The sequence below is a fragment of the Podarcis tiliguerta genome (genome assembly GCF_965153285.1).
Source record: "Podarcis tiliguerta genome assembly, chromosome: Z".
Taxonomy (NCBI): domain Eukaryota; kingdom Metazoa; phylum Chordata; class Lepidosauria; order Squamata; family Lacertidae; genus Podarcis; species Podarcis tiliguerta.
The window spans coordinates 31,501,904-31,516,055 of NC_139553.1; the positions used below are offsets into that span (position 1 = coordinate 31,501,904).

At 45.4% G+C, this 14,152-nt stretch overlaps 1 protein-coding gene across 1 annotated transcript in view; it reads right to left on the bottom strand.

Moving 5' to 3' along the window:
- MPP1 (MAGUK p55 scaffold protein 1) overlaps positions 1 to 14,152 on the bottom strand; it is a 44,382-nt gene that overhangs the window by 29,513 nt on the left and 717 nt on the right. Inside the window, exons 2-4 of the mRNA XM_083424244.1 lie at positions 10,869 to 11,208; positions 7,306 to 7,435; positions 1,814 to 4,678 (exon numbers count right to left, since the gene is read on the bottom strand). Coding sequence (XP_083280370.1) covers positions 1,814 to 1,915 — 102 coding nt within the window. The 5' untranslated portion in view covers positions 1,916 to 4,678; positions 7,306 to 7,435; positions 10,869 to 11,208. The remainder of the gene's footprint in view (positions 1 to 1,813; positions 4,679 to 7,305; positions 7,436 to 10,868; positions 11,209 to 14,152) is intronic.

Below are 14,152 nucleotides of genomic sequence, written 5' to 3' on the forward strand. Positions count from 1 at the left end.
ATTGAGAGCCACATTTCCACCAACTACATTCAAATTGTCTGAATGATCTATGGACTTGGCAACAGTAATCCAGCACATCATGTTTTTCCAATGTGTGGAACACCTTGCACACCTGCACATGAACCTCTTTGATGGAGGTCTGTCCTCACACTTCTGTCCCCCACTGTGGTCTTTGCATAGGGAAAGCCACAAAAGAGATCCAACTTGCAAGAGGATTTTGCTGTTTGCAGCAGGATGCATGAGCTGCATAGCATATCCACCCCAATCTGTCCTGGGATTCTTGTTTACCTGGATGGCTCCACAGCTGGCTTTTCTGTTCTGAATAGCCATTCATGAACGTGTTCTGCAGATCTCAGCACCTTTGCGTCAAGGAATAGCTCTAGTCCACGGTTTCCCAAACTTGGGTCTCCAGTTGTTTTTTTGACTACAGTTCCTATCATCCCTGACCATTGGTCCTGCTAGCTAGGGATAATGGAAGTTGTAGTCTGAAACACCTGGAAAAGTTTGGGAAACACTGCTCTAGTCGAAAGTGTCCAGAGGTCAAATTTCCCAATGCGTCTTCTCCAACTGATTTCCAAAGTGCCACTCTAGAAAAAAAATGGGGTATCCTCCACAGCAGCTTTCAATCCAATGTATCAGAGCTATTGCTAGAAGAGAAATCTGGAAACCCCAGAGTACAGGCAGAAAAAACATTGGTTCCACGCAAGGATCTCAGCCAAAAAGCATGAAACTGAGAAGCACCCCAATAGACCATGTACTGTAACCCACTTAAAACAACTGTCCTCCGCCACTTGCAAGGAGTGTGGTGGTGTCCATCACTGGAGTTATTCGAAATGAAAGTGGAAGAGGGAAATCTATCATCACCTGGATCCCACAAACAATCGTGTCCCACCAGACTCTGCCACTTCCAAAGGGAAGGGAACTAGCCTAGTGACAGAGGACAGGAACATAGGAAACTTCTGTCTACAGAGTCAGACCACTGGTCCATCTAGCTCAATACTGCCTACACTGACTGGTAGCAGCTCTCCAGGATTTCAGAGAGGGGTCTCTCCCAGTCAGTGCTAGGCATTCAGCCTGGTGCCTTCTCCATGCAAGCAGTTGTTCTGCCACTAAGTTGCAGCTCTTCCCTGTTTTGCATACAGAAGGTCCCAAATTCAATCCCACGGAATCTCTAGCAAGGCTGGAAGAAGGACGCATGCCTGCCACTCTGCTTAGGTGATATCAAACTGCATGGGGTCAGTGGTCTGTCAACGCATCAGGCAGAAGCTCCCCACATTCCTTTTTTTAAAAAAAAGGTGGATTCAAAAGTACATCTCCCGCGTGCATCAGCTGGCCTAAGCTGGTCCATTCTGCTTCCTAGATAGCATTGCTGGTACCCAGGTAACGCAAATAGCAGATGCAGACCTTCGCATGCTTAACGGGACGTATACCCCCACTGCGTGCAACAGCGTTTAGTCTCTAGTCAATGGGTTTCAGAATTGCAGCCCGAAGTCTCACTTGCGAAGTCACATAAAACTCAAGACCGGTTGGGGACACCTAGTCCATGCCCAAATTTATCCACCCCAAAGGGATATGTGTTAAGTAACAGGCAAGCGATGCATTTGCATTGATCAACATATAGAGTAAGTGGACAACGTGGGTGGGTGGGGGCCTCCCGCCCAGCATCGGAAAGGTAACAACCCGCTCCTTGCTTTAAACATGAGCGGGAGGGAGGGGCTTGCACACCTCCAGCGCTACGGCGCGTTCAGCGGCCGTTGCCACGTCTTCCCACCGGCCACCCCCGCATGCCCCGATCTCCAGAAGCGCCTCTCACCTCGGCCTTAGGCCTGTTCTGCAGAAGGTGCTCCAGGTACAGGTCGGACAGCGCGGTCCTCATGCTGCTCACGCTGTCACTCCGGCTGGATTTGAGCGTCATGGTTGGTGGGCGCCAGGCGCGAGTAGCTAAGCACCCCGGGGTAGTGTGATGCTATGAGACTCGGAGTCGAACGGCGTCTCGTCAGCGGCCCGAGGGGCTCTGCTTCCACCCGCAAGGCGCGATCGCTGTCAAGCCGCCGCTGCTGCTGCTTTTGGAGCCGAGTAGACCCCGCGCGCGCACTACAGCCGGCCGGAGCGTCCTAAACCGAAAGGGTTGCAGAGTCACCGTGCGCCGGAGAAGGCAGCAGAGGGGAGGACCAGGCCCGCCCGCTGGGAGTGGCTAAATAGGGAGGGATCTCTCCACCCGGCCCACAGCGGCTGCCAAAGCAGTAGCCCTGCGTTCCCCTAGCCACTTAGCGCCGCCGAGCGCCGTGCACTGGGGACAGCGGTGCAAGCCCTAGCCAACCTCTCCAAGCCGCGCGCGCGCCCTCCTGCGCCCCCTCCTGCCAGAGCCGAGTGTCTTTCTGCTGCCTGCCAGAGCCACCGCTTCGCTTACGCAAAGCACGAGACTCTGTCTGCAATGTTAAACGAGCTGGGCCGTGCAAGCAGCAGTGATTGTTTTGGGGGCCGATAAGCGACGTCACCTCAAGAACAGAGGGGGCTGCCTTCGGGCGAGTAACACTCGCTGGCAGCAGCGGCTCTCCTGGTTCTCAGGCAGGGGTCTTCCTCGGCCTTCTATGGACAGTGTCCGTGACTGGACTTGGTCTCCACGTCTGCAGAACAGGCACTCTCCCATCATGCATAAATACGGTGCTTTTTGTGGTTGCGTGGCAATCGGCGATTCAACTGGTGATCGGCGATCTAGGAAGCTGACTTGTACAGAACCAGACCCTTGGTCATTCTAGCTCAATATTGTCTACACAAACTGGCAGCGGCACTCCCATTATTTCAAACCAGGGTCCTTCCCTGCCTTGCCTAGAGTTGTCAGAAATTGAACCTGGAGCCTTCTGCATGCAAAGGATGTGCACTACCAATAAGCCATGTACTGTACTGTACTTACTGGGAGTAAGTCCCATTCAATTCAGTGGGGCTGCAAGCAGAAACTGAGTGCATCAGCACTCAGTATTCTAAGACCTACTGCCTCCCACTGTGGAGGGAAGAGCATAGTCACCAGGATTAGTAGTCATTGGCTGGTCCATAAATCTGCCTAATATCTTTTAAAGTCATCCAAGTTGGTAGCATTGCTACCTCTTGTGGGAGTGAATCCCATAGTTTAACTATGCACTGTGTAAAGAACTTTTGTGTGCTGTGAATCTTCCAGCTTGTGCAAGTCATCACTTGATGTTGGACTGTTATCAGGTGCTAAGTATTGTATGCCTGTGGGAACAGGGCCCTTTTCCCAAGGAAATGTTGAAATGTTCCCCAGCTTGCTTTTGGTATAATATCCTTATTTGGTATAATGACCTTATTGAAACAAAGGGAAACTGAAATGTAAAACTGCTGAATTATAATTAAAGAGATTTAACACTATCACTTGTGGATTAAATAGGGACAATGGATCTTTATCAGCTTACATGTGTAAACTGGCTGACCAGCACCCTGCATGGATTATCCTTCCTGCATGTGATGAAGAGGGCTCTAGTGCCCCAAAATTTATGCTATAATAAATTAGTTTAGTCTTGAGGGACCCCCAAGGTTCTCTTCTTCTTGTTGTTGTTCATTTTGTAGTTCATTTTCCATCATTCCATAGTTCATTTGTAAAAGCTGCGCTGCAGAAAAAATTAGTTTTCGATCCATGGGGAAACCTCCATCTTTTTAAGCTATAGAAAAGTATGCATGCTTTCATAATCCTGAAATGGAAAGCTTGATCCTTTTTCATTCACCATTTCCATGTATTAATCTTCCTCCACCCCAAAAGCAGTGTAATAAGCATGCATAACAAGCCCAAATTGGTGTACAGTTGGTATATTTTGCACAGAGTACAACAGCCCCCAGCAAGGAACTGCAAGCCTGTGAAACCACTTTCTCCACACCTGGGAGCTGTTGCAACTGCGACAGTTGTGATACAGGTAACGGGAGAGCCACACAGCTTCCTGTTTGCCAGGTACTCTTGGGGTTTTGGCTGGGCCTCAAATGCCCAGTGGTGGTGCAGTTAGGTAATATTAATTACTAGGCTTATTGTTCTTATGGGAATGTATTTTTAGATGGCAATGTGCATTACTTCCCTTACTTCAAAATGCAGTAGACAGCCATTTGAGATCCTCCTCATCCCCCTAAGTAGGGGCTTGGTTTCTGCCCCAAAGGCCTCTCCTGATAACCATACAACAATTGCCATAATTGGTATGAATCACAGAATTGTAGAGTTGGAAGGGACCCTGAGGATCATCAAGGCCAACCCCTTGCAATGTGGGAATATGCAGCTATCCCATATGTATGAGGAGATTAACAGGAACAGTCACAACAGCATTCTAAAGCCCCAGTCCTTTTCAAAATATGCCTACAAAACATATACCGTATATTGATGACCTGATTTCCTGATTTCTTACCCTTTGTGATCAGCCTAACAACCACAGTTTATGCAAGCATTGCTGCATGTGAAATGACAACATTTATTCAAAAGGAGTAACAACAGTAGTTTGTTTGGTTTCCCACCCCCACCCCCCTCTGAATAATCAGATCAGGTAATGTGACCATCCAGGATTTTGCTGAGATTAGTGATGGGGCTGAGTTTTCAAACCTGGTGAAGGATCACAAAGATATTCAAATGGATGGCTGAAATATGCTGATCGCACCTCCGGCAGCACCTCCTTAATCCATAAGGACTCTGGAAAACACACACAAAAGGCCACACTGATGAAAAATGCATTTGTGTATGCGTAAATGGACTATAAAAAGAATAGAAACTGATTGCCTAAGAAAAAGCAGGAACCCCCAGAATTGTGGAAATACACAGAAGAGTGAAGGCAGTGTTCTTTATTTTACCAACTCCTTCCAAACTACACAGTCAGTGCCAGATTTATGTATAAGTTAAACAAGCTATAGCTTAGGGCCCCACTCTCTTGGGGCACCCCAAAAAAATGAAAGGAAAAAAAAACCTGGATGTACATTTCCAAAATATAAGATAAGTTCAACAAATACTTTGATAAAATACATATTTTGTTATGTGCAATTGGCTATAGATACCTATTAGGTCCATAAATTACCATATAGCATATACAGTGGTACATTGGGTTAAGAACTTAATTCATTCTAGAGGTCCGTCCTTAACCTGAAACTGTTCTCAACCTGAGGTACCACTTTAGTTAATGGGGCCTCCCACCCCCACCGCCACCCCGCCGCACGATTTCTGTTCTCATCCAAAGTTCTTAATCCAAGGTACTATTTCTCAGTTAGCGGAGTCTTTAACCTGAAGCGTCTGTAACCTGAAGCATCTGTAACCCAAGGTATCACTGTATTCAACACAAAAAAACAGTGACAATTTGTTGACAAAGGACAGCTGGACATATAAAGGGCCCCATTACCTTCAGTAGCTTAGGGCCTCATGAAACCTAAATCTGGCCCTGCACACAGTACTGAAAACTGGCAGAACTTAGAATGCAGCTGTCCCCTATCTTATACTGGTGCTGCTCGTTTTTTCCTGCTTAAATGCAGAACCTTGCATTTCTCCATACTGAAATTCATTTTGTTAGTTGGGGCCTGGTTCTTCAATCTGTCAAGGTCATCTTGAACCCTAATTATTTCTTCTTCAGTATTTCCTACCCCTCCCGGTTTTGTGTCATCTGCAAATTGAATGAGCAGTACCCCCTCAATTCCTTCACTTAAGCCGTTTATAAAGACGTTGAACAACTATGGGCCCAGGACAGAACCCTGTGGCACCCCACTTGTCACTTTTCCCCAGGATGACGAGGAGCAATTAGCGAGCACTCTTCGGTCAACCAGGTACAAATTCACCTTATAATTACCTCGTTTAACCTGCATTTTACCAGCTTCCTCGCAAGAATACAATATCATGGGGGACTTTGTCAGAAGTCTTACTGAAATCAAAATTCACTGTGTTCACAGCATCCCCCAGCGTTATTCAGCTAAAAGCAAAATAAGACCCCCTCCCTTGTACTCTGAGAAAACAAAAGCCTTTTGCTGTTTTGAATTTCTTTTTTTAAAATGTTTCACGTACTCTATGTATCCAATTTAATACCCTGAAGTGGTTAACATTAAAAATAAAGAAAAATTTTAAAAAATTGTGTGTGTGTTCAAGTTTCAAATCCAATACAATTTCAACCCTATTCCCAGTGCTTTTTCTCTAGAAAAATAGGTGCCGGTACTCACCGTGAAGTTGTTACAGTACATGCCACACTTTTCTCCAACATACCCCTGAGTACCCCCTGAGGGAGAGAAAAGCACTGCCTATTCCTGAAACTAATTTGTTGAAACTGATTTTCGTTTCTGAATATTAAATTGGGACCTGCTGGTGAAGGCAGGGTAATAAACGTAAGGATCATGACAACAGGAACAACAATCTGCACTTAGAGGGCTCATTGAAAAAGTAAAGTCTTCACAAGGTACCAAAAATATAATAGAAATGGGGCCCAACTCCAATGGACTAGGGAAAAGTTCTAAAGGGTAGGGGACACCACATTACAGTAAAAGCCTAATTTCTACATTGCATGGGCAGATGATTTGATGTGATGATATCTGCAGGAGACTCTCTGAGCATGAGTGCAAGGATAGGTAGAGTACATAAAGGCTGAGAAAATATTTCCTAAGAACACAGGGAGCTTCCTTATACGGAGCCAGACCATATACTGAGCACTGACTGGCAGTGGGTCTCCTGTGTTTTTGCCTCACTACCACCTTAGGGTCTTTTTCAGTTATATTTCAATATTCCCCACCACCATCTGCCTCTGTGAGCCTCCCTCTCTCTGAAGGTGAGTGCTATTTAAAGCTGGTCACCAGAAAGGCAGCATTGACTGGTTGCCTCTGACTACAGACATCTGACAGAATTGCGCAAGAAGACAGTCTAATTGAGGAAGTTCAAGCCAGGGCAACCTTTGGACAAAGTTACTGCAGGTCATTCAGAGGAAAACAAGTTTCATATCTCAGGCCCATCTGCACTTACATTTAAATAAATATGATACCACTTTATACAATCATAGTTTCCTTCCACTCCCGAAAAAAAAAGAATTATGGGAGCTGTAGTTTATTAAGGATGCTGTGAATTGGTCCCTATTCCTCTCATAGAGCTACAATTCGCAGAATTTCCTGGGAAGAGGGATTGGCTGCTAAACCGCTCGGGGAACTGGACTGGACTGGACTCCCAATTCCCACCAGCTCCATCTGATCAGAGATTATGGGAGTAGTAATCCAGTGATGGTTGGAGGGTCTACAAGGCCCTCATCCCTACCTTAGTTCAGACATTGGGAGGTGGAATAAATCCCTTGCTATGACACTTACGTGGCACAGCAGAGAAGGAACAGGATCCCCAGAGCAGCCGGGAAGGCGTACAGAGCCGATCTTGGAAAAGAGTGGAAGACATGAGTCCAGACATCATCCAGGTAATCTGACAGCCAGGACCGGCGAACACCTGCGGGGGAGACAGCAAAGGCACAAAAAATAAAACTGACATTGTGAGCAGACACAGGTCTCAGTGGCTCCCTGTGTGACCACTTCTGGTGGCTGGAAGAACTCACCTGAAGAATTCACCCTCCAGAGCTAGCTGGGAGGGAAATTTGATTCTGCATCTCTTGGTGATTCTAGAGCCTTTCTACCTAAATTTTATAGAAATTTATTCATGTATACAGCAGCAGCAAGAATGTTACTTGCCCAAAAATGGAAAGAAGAAGTCCCAGCAAAGAGTATGGATACAAAAACTTACAGAATATGGAGAAATGGTGAAACTTACTGGAAGAATAAGAAATCAAGATAACAAAATTTTTATAAAAGAATGGAAATGGTTTATCAAATATTTGCAGATAAATTGTAAACAGAGAAAAACACTGGCAGGATTATTGTAACAACCTGCAGCTACATAAGAGTGTATATATATATAAAGAAGATAAGTAAAAGTAATTTGGATATGCAGAAGATATTAAAAATAAATTTAAGGAACCGCAGAAAGAGGGGGAAGGAAATCAAGTTTTAAAATGTCAAAATGATTGTAAAATCAGTGAAATGTATGTATCTGAAAAGTATATAAAAAAGAAAAATAAAAATTTGTAGGTGATTCTATCAAATTCGGGGTTTTTTAAAAAAATCTTCTCGTGAATTCTGATACAAAAGCTCTATGAGTGATCTAACATGGTGTTATTGTTTTGTTTTGTTTTGTTTTGTTCTGTTCTTTTCTTCTTCTTGGTGGTCTGTTTGTTACTTTTTGGTTATGGTATACCGTTTACTGAAAACAATAGATGTTTGTTTGATTGATTTTTAACAAATTCTTTAATCCAAATTCTTCAGATTTCCTTGCCCTGCTCCACTCTCCATGCCCCATTCCATTCTTTTCCAGAGGTTTCTCAACCCATAGGAGTGGCTTTTGGCCTGGCGCAAAGCAAAATAAGTGCACATTGCACAAGCAGAGTTCCACTAGCTCTTCTCTGGATTCAAACCATTGTTGTTGTGGTTTTTTTTCTCTAGAACAGGCAAAAGGAGCATAGCAGCAGAAGTATCATAGCAGCACCAGGGGATGGGTTGTGTATGTTCCTAATTATACATTTTCCCCAGAGAGATGTATTAATTCAGAGGTAGCCGTGGTGCCCTTCACATCTTTGTTGGGACCCCAGTTCCCATCAGTCCCAGTCAGTGAGGCCAATTGATGGGGGTTTGGGGAGTTGTAGCCCGACAGCATTTGAAATGCACCATGTTGGCTGCCCTTGCGTTATTGGCTGAAGATAGCTGCTGACTAGGGAAAGACACAAATACATCACTTGTGATTGCAGAATCCTGGACATCCTCTTGTTCCTGGGGCTTTTATTTATTAGTTCTATTATTATTATTATTATTATTATTATTAATAAAGTATAAACTGCCCACCATAAAATATATTGTGGCACTGGACAGAAGAAATAAACAAACACAAGAAAACAAAGGTAAAAACACGAAAGATAGTTTAAATCAATTATGCTCAGGAAGAATTTTGGCCAACCTAAGCTTGGAACAGCCAGGGGCTCAAAACTCACTGAGTCGTTCCAATTGACAAGCTAAAAAGAAATTTTATGGTGTGTGTTTTTTCAGTATGAAAGTCAAAGTCTGGAAGAACTTTGACCCCTTATTAGTATCAGCATCTCAAAGAGGCAAAGGTATTTCCCAGAAGCGGTGCCTGAGATCCTTGATCTCATTTGCTGAGCCTTCAGATGTATTTATATAAAGTGTAGGCTTTAATTCTGAGCTCATATTCTTTGCACGTTCTTTACCAATATGGAACCCGAAGGCATAGCTGACCAGCCTCAGGCAGTAGATCCACCTGCCAGTGGTGGGCCTACCCTCTGCCTGTTTGCCACCACCACCACCTGCCTCCTTGAACTGCCTCAGGTGGCGTGCAAGTGAGCAGCTCTGTGTGGGTGTGTAGCAGCAGGTGAGTGGATGGGCAGAGGCATTTTCAGTTTTGCTTAGGGCAGCAAAATGTCCTGGGCTGGCTGTGCACCTAATGATAGCACACTGGAACTAGATTTCATTACAGGGGTGGGGGACCTGCAGTCTTCCAGATGTTGCTGGAATACACTGCCCATCATCCCGGACTATTGCACACTCTGGCTGGGGCTGATCCAAGCTGCGGAGTTCAGCAGCATCTGGAGAGTCAAAGGTTCCCCACCATCGCCTTGCGAAACTTCCTGGTCTAATTGTTTTACCTCCTCTCTTAATAGTTATGCTGTTTAATTGGCTTGCTTTGAGGCACATTTTGTTTTCAGTGCTTTATTTTGTATTTTAATGATGCGTTGCCTTTTCAACTGATTTATAAAATCTAAACTGGAGAAAGACCATAGCTTAGTGGCAAAGTATTTGCTTTGCATGAAGGTTTCAAGTAGGCATGAAGAAGGTTTGATCCCCACACCGCCAGATAGAGCTGTGAATGTTCTTTGCCTAAAACCCTGGAGAGCAACTACCAGTCAGTATAGACCAGTGTTCTTCAAACTTAGGTGCCCATATATTATTGCATTACAACATCCAGTGGTCTTAGCCAGTGGTCAGGTAATGTGGGAGTTGCACCTGAGGTTGAAGAACACTGCAACAGTCAGTGAAATTGCAGATAATTGAAACACATTGAAAAAGCCTGCAAGCACCCCAGTCTGCCCCCGTTCCGCCCTTTCGGTGATGTTTCCATGACATCTTTATGATGTCTCTGGGTCACTTCTGGGTTCAGCATGATGCATGTGATCACTCACATATCGGGTGCGAGTAAACTTTAGGCTGCTTCTATAGAAAATACTAAGCTAGATGGGCCAATGGGTCTGACTCAGTATAAAAGGTAAAGGTAAAGGACCCCTGGACGGTTAAGTCCAGTCAAAGGCGACTATGAGGTTGCGGTGCTCATCTCGCTTTCAGGCCAAGGGAACTGGCAATTGTCCGCAGACAGCTTTCTGGGTCACATGGCCAGCATGACTAAACCACTTCTGGTGCAATGGAACACCGTGACGGAAGCCAGAGCGCATGGAAACACCATCTACCTTCCCACCACAGAGGTACCTATTTATCTACTTGCACTGGCATGCTTTCAAACTGCTAGGTTGGCAGGAGCAAGGACAGAGCAACGGGAGCTCATCCTGGGGATTTGAACTGCCAACCTTCTGACTGGCAAGCCCAAGAGGCTCAATGTGGTTTAGACTACAGTGGCACCCACATCCCATCAGTATAAAGCCTACGGCCCTGTGGTTTTATACCTGTAAACCACTTGGAAGTGGTTGCTCCATCTTGGGCATGAAAGCAGCATCTAAATTAATAAACAATGAAAAAAATAATAAGACAACTATGCAATTTCCTCACTAATTATTATGTAGCTGTTCTTCAAATAAAATTTAAAAACTTACGGTGGATTTCAAGGCCCGGATCCATTTTCTTTGTGTTCACCTGCAGAGACAGAGGAGGCCTCCTGATTTGTCTTGAAGCGGTGCGCCTTCTAAACCCATTGAGAGTGACAAATGCACGGGAAATCCTTGCAGGGGAGGAGATGCCCTGGATGCAGGAGGTACAAACTGCCAGGCACAGCATGTGGGCATGCACTGTTTTGTGCCGTGTCAAATCCATGGCTTTCGCAGGCTGCAGGGATTCTGTCAAGCCTAGTGATTTCTCCGGACTGTCCACACAAAACATAAACACACATACAGCCGTCTTGGCTGGGCAAACCCCCGTCTTTGAGGCCAGAAGAATCTAAAAAACCCAAACACATGGGGGGTAGGAGGAGATGAGGGAAAGGACAAATGATAAGATGGAGCAACTGCCACATGGTAGACACAGCCATATTCTCTTCTGCTCTTCTGGAGGGTAGGACTCCAATTAATAGATTCAAGTTACAAGAAAGGAGGCTCCTACTAAACATTAGGAAGGCAGACCCTCCAAGTGTCCCTGATTTAGAGAAGACATCCCAGTTTCTTACTGGATCCTGGAAAATCCCGCTTTTTCCTTAGGATGTCCCTATTTTCATTGTAGAAATTTTGGAGGGTATGGATTTATTCGACTCCCGAGCTGTCTGAAGGCAATCCTGTATAGGGAAGGTTTTTTTTTTAAAAAAATGGGCAGCTTCCAGCACATATAAAAACATAGTAAAACATCAAATCTTAAAAAGCTTCCCTATACAGAGCTGCTTTCAGATGTCTCCTAAAGGTCTGCCTGCTGAAGGCCTGAAGGGCCCTGCCCCTTGCCTCTTTCCACCAGGCTTAGGGTGGGGTTTGACAGGCCTCACAAGGACTGAGGCTGCTGAGCAAAGAGGGATCCTCTTTTAAATTGTTTCTAATTTTTATCTGTGTTGTTTTAAATGAGACCATCTTGGCTGTGAGCCCTGGAAGACCTGCACCCTGCCTTGCTGGCCTTTCCCCATGTGGCCTGGGAAAGTGGAGTGCTGACTGACTCCAGCTACAAAAGCTGAGGCATATTTGGATTCTTAGGCTGGCGTATTGTTTACAGCGGGGTTGAGAGAGCTGTTGCTGTTATTGATATTATTGCTGTATCTTTAGTTTTAGATCTTATGATTTATGTGGAAATTGTTTCCATTTGGTTATGTACTTTTTGATGTTTTTTATGACTTCTGTTATGTTTGTAATTATGTAAATCTTGCCATGTTGTAAGCCGCCTTGAGCATAGTTTCAACTATGGAAAGGCAGCATACAAATAATAATAATAAAAATGATGATGATAATTACTCATCTCCTTGAAATCTGATGTAAAGGCATTCAACATGGTGGGTGCCACTACCGAGAAGGTCCTGTGCCTAGTCCCCCTGGTCCACTGACCACATGCCACAGGGCCATGACTAGGATTGCCAAACCGCCAGGTCTGACCTGGAATCTCCAGGCTTGCCTGGCCCCCTCCAAGTGGCAGGCCTGAATCTCCAGGTGGGTGAGAGTGCCTTTAATAAAATAAAATAAAATTTATTAAGAAGGCTGTGCATGCAGTTTGTAAGCTTCAGCTCTGCAGGAACCAGCTACAAATTCTAGCACAAATACTGGGGTGGCTCTGCCCTCCCCTCTCCCAATTAACCTCCATCTCTAGGGCCTGCTCCCATGACATCAGCAGGGGGGCATCCCCATGACATCACCAAGGGCAGCCCCTAAGTCTCAGGTTTGGCCCCTAATATATCAGGGTGTAGGACTCTCCTGGCCCAGCAACCCTTGCACTCTGTCGTCCAGTTCTAGGTCACCAGCACACTTGCCCATGATGGTTAAAGTATGGTTACCAGATTTTTTCCCCAATGAATCCAGGGACACTTTTTTTTTTTGAAGCTGGGTAGCAACAAGGAGTCAGTAGTGGGGATGGTGAGGCAAAAGACCCTGGGCCCAAGCACAAAAGCATATTGTATAAAGGTGCAAAGCCCTTCTTTCGCACCCTGTGAAATATAAATGCAGAGGTTTTTTTTTAACTGAGCAACGGCACTCCGCATGCCCATGACTCCCGAACCTTCCCTGATCTCCTTCCCCCTTCCCCCTTTGTTTTGACAGATCAGGGGAGGCTCGGGAGTCACAGGTGGGCAGCCATTGCCCAGGAGGGGCCAGCCTGGTAGTGCAGTTGGCTCTGGCTGGCTTCAGGAGCTGCTCACTGCCATGGCGCAGAAAAATGGCGGGCGCCATGGCAGTGAGCAGCTTCTGAAGCCAGCCAGAGCCAACTCTGCTACCAGGCTGGCTCTGGGCTGCTGCCACTGCTGCTGCCACATTTCCCGGGGACAGATTTGCAAATCTGGGGACATTCCAGGGACGGAATTTGTCCGGGGACAGATTTTCAAATCCGGGGACTGTCCCCAGGAACCGGGGACGCCTGGCAACCCTAGGTTAAAGCAGCAGGGGGGAGTCATTTCAGATGTATTCCCACCCCCACCCCACTTTAATTGTGGATCTAGCTGGAATGTTGAGGAGGTTCGGGTGGCAACATGTCTAATTTCTTTTTGTTTCAGGCTTCAGCAGTAGACAGACAGCACCCAGGCTAGCTCTCTGGCCAGTTTTCTATCAGTTTTGTCAACAAGCACCCCATGTTGCCAAGGCCCAACTGGCCTCTGCTAGGATTCTGGCATTTAGTACCCCCGGGCATTTAGTGTCCCATGCTGTAAAACATTCTTCCAGCAGAGATAATGATGATGATGATGATGATGATGATGATGATAATAATAATAATAATAATAATAATAATAATAATAATAATTTATTTATACAACATCCATCTGGCTGGGCTTCCCCAGGAACATTCTCTTCTGACTTCCAGGCATCTTTGCATGCTGATAGGCCTTTGCAAGCACTTTTTGTGGTTATCTGCAGCGTTTATAATGGTGTTTCATGTTGTATTGTTGTCCTGATACCTTTACGATATGAATCATAATAATAATATTCTATGCAGGAATATGAAGCTGTCCCATATGGGGATCGAACCTGCAACCTTGGTATTATCAGCACCATGCTCTAACCAACTGAGCTATCCAGTCCTTAAAATAACCTGAGCCTCCCATGTGACAGGTGGGATACTAACCACTATTTTAAGAAATAAATATTTTCTCCTCCCAATCCTGCAAGCTTTAAACACCAGCAAATAATTTCTTTTTAAAGTATTTCTGCACATTTATAGGCCTGTTGCTGTGCGGTATTAGGAAAAACCTGCTCACCCAGAAATCAGA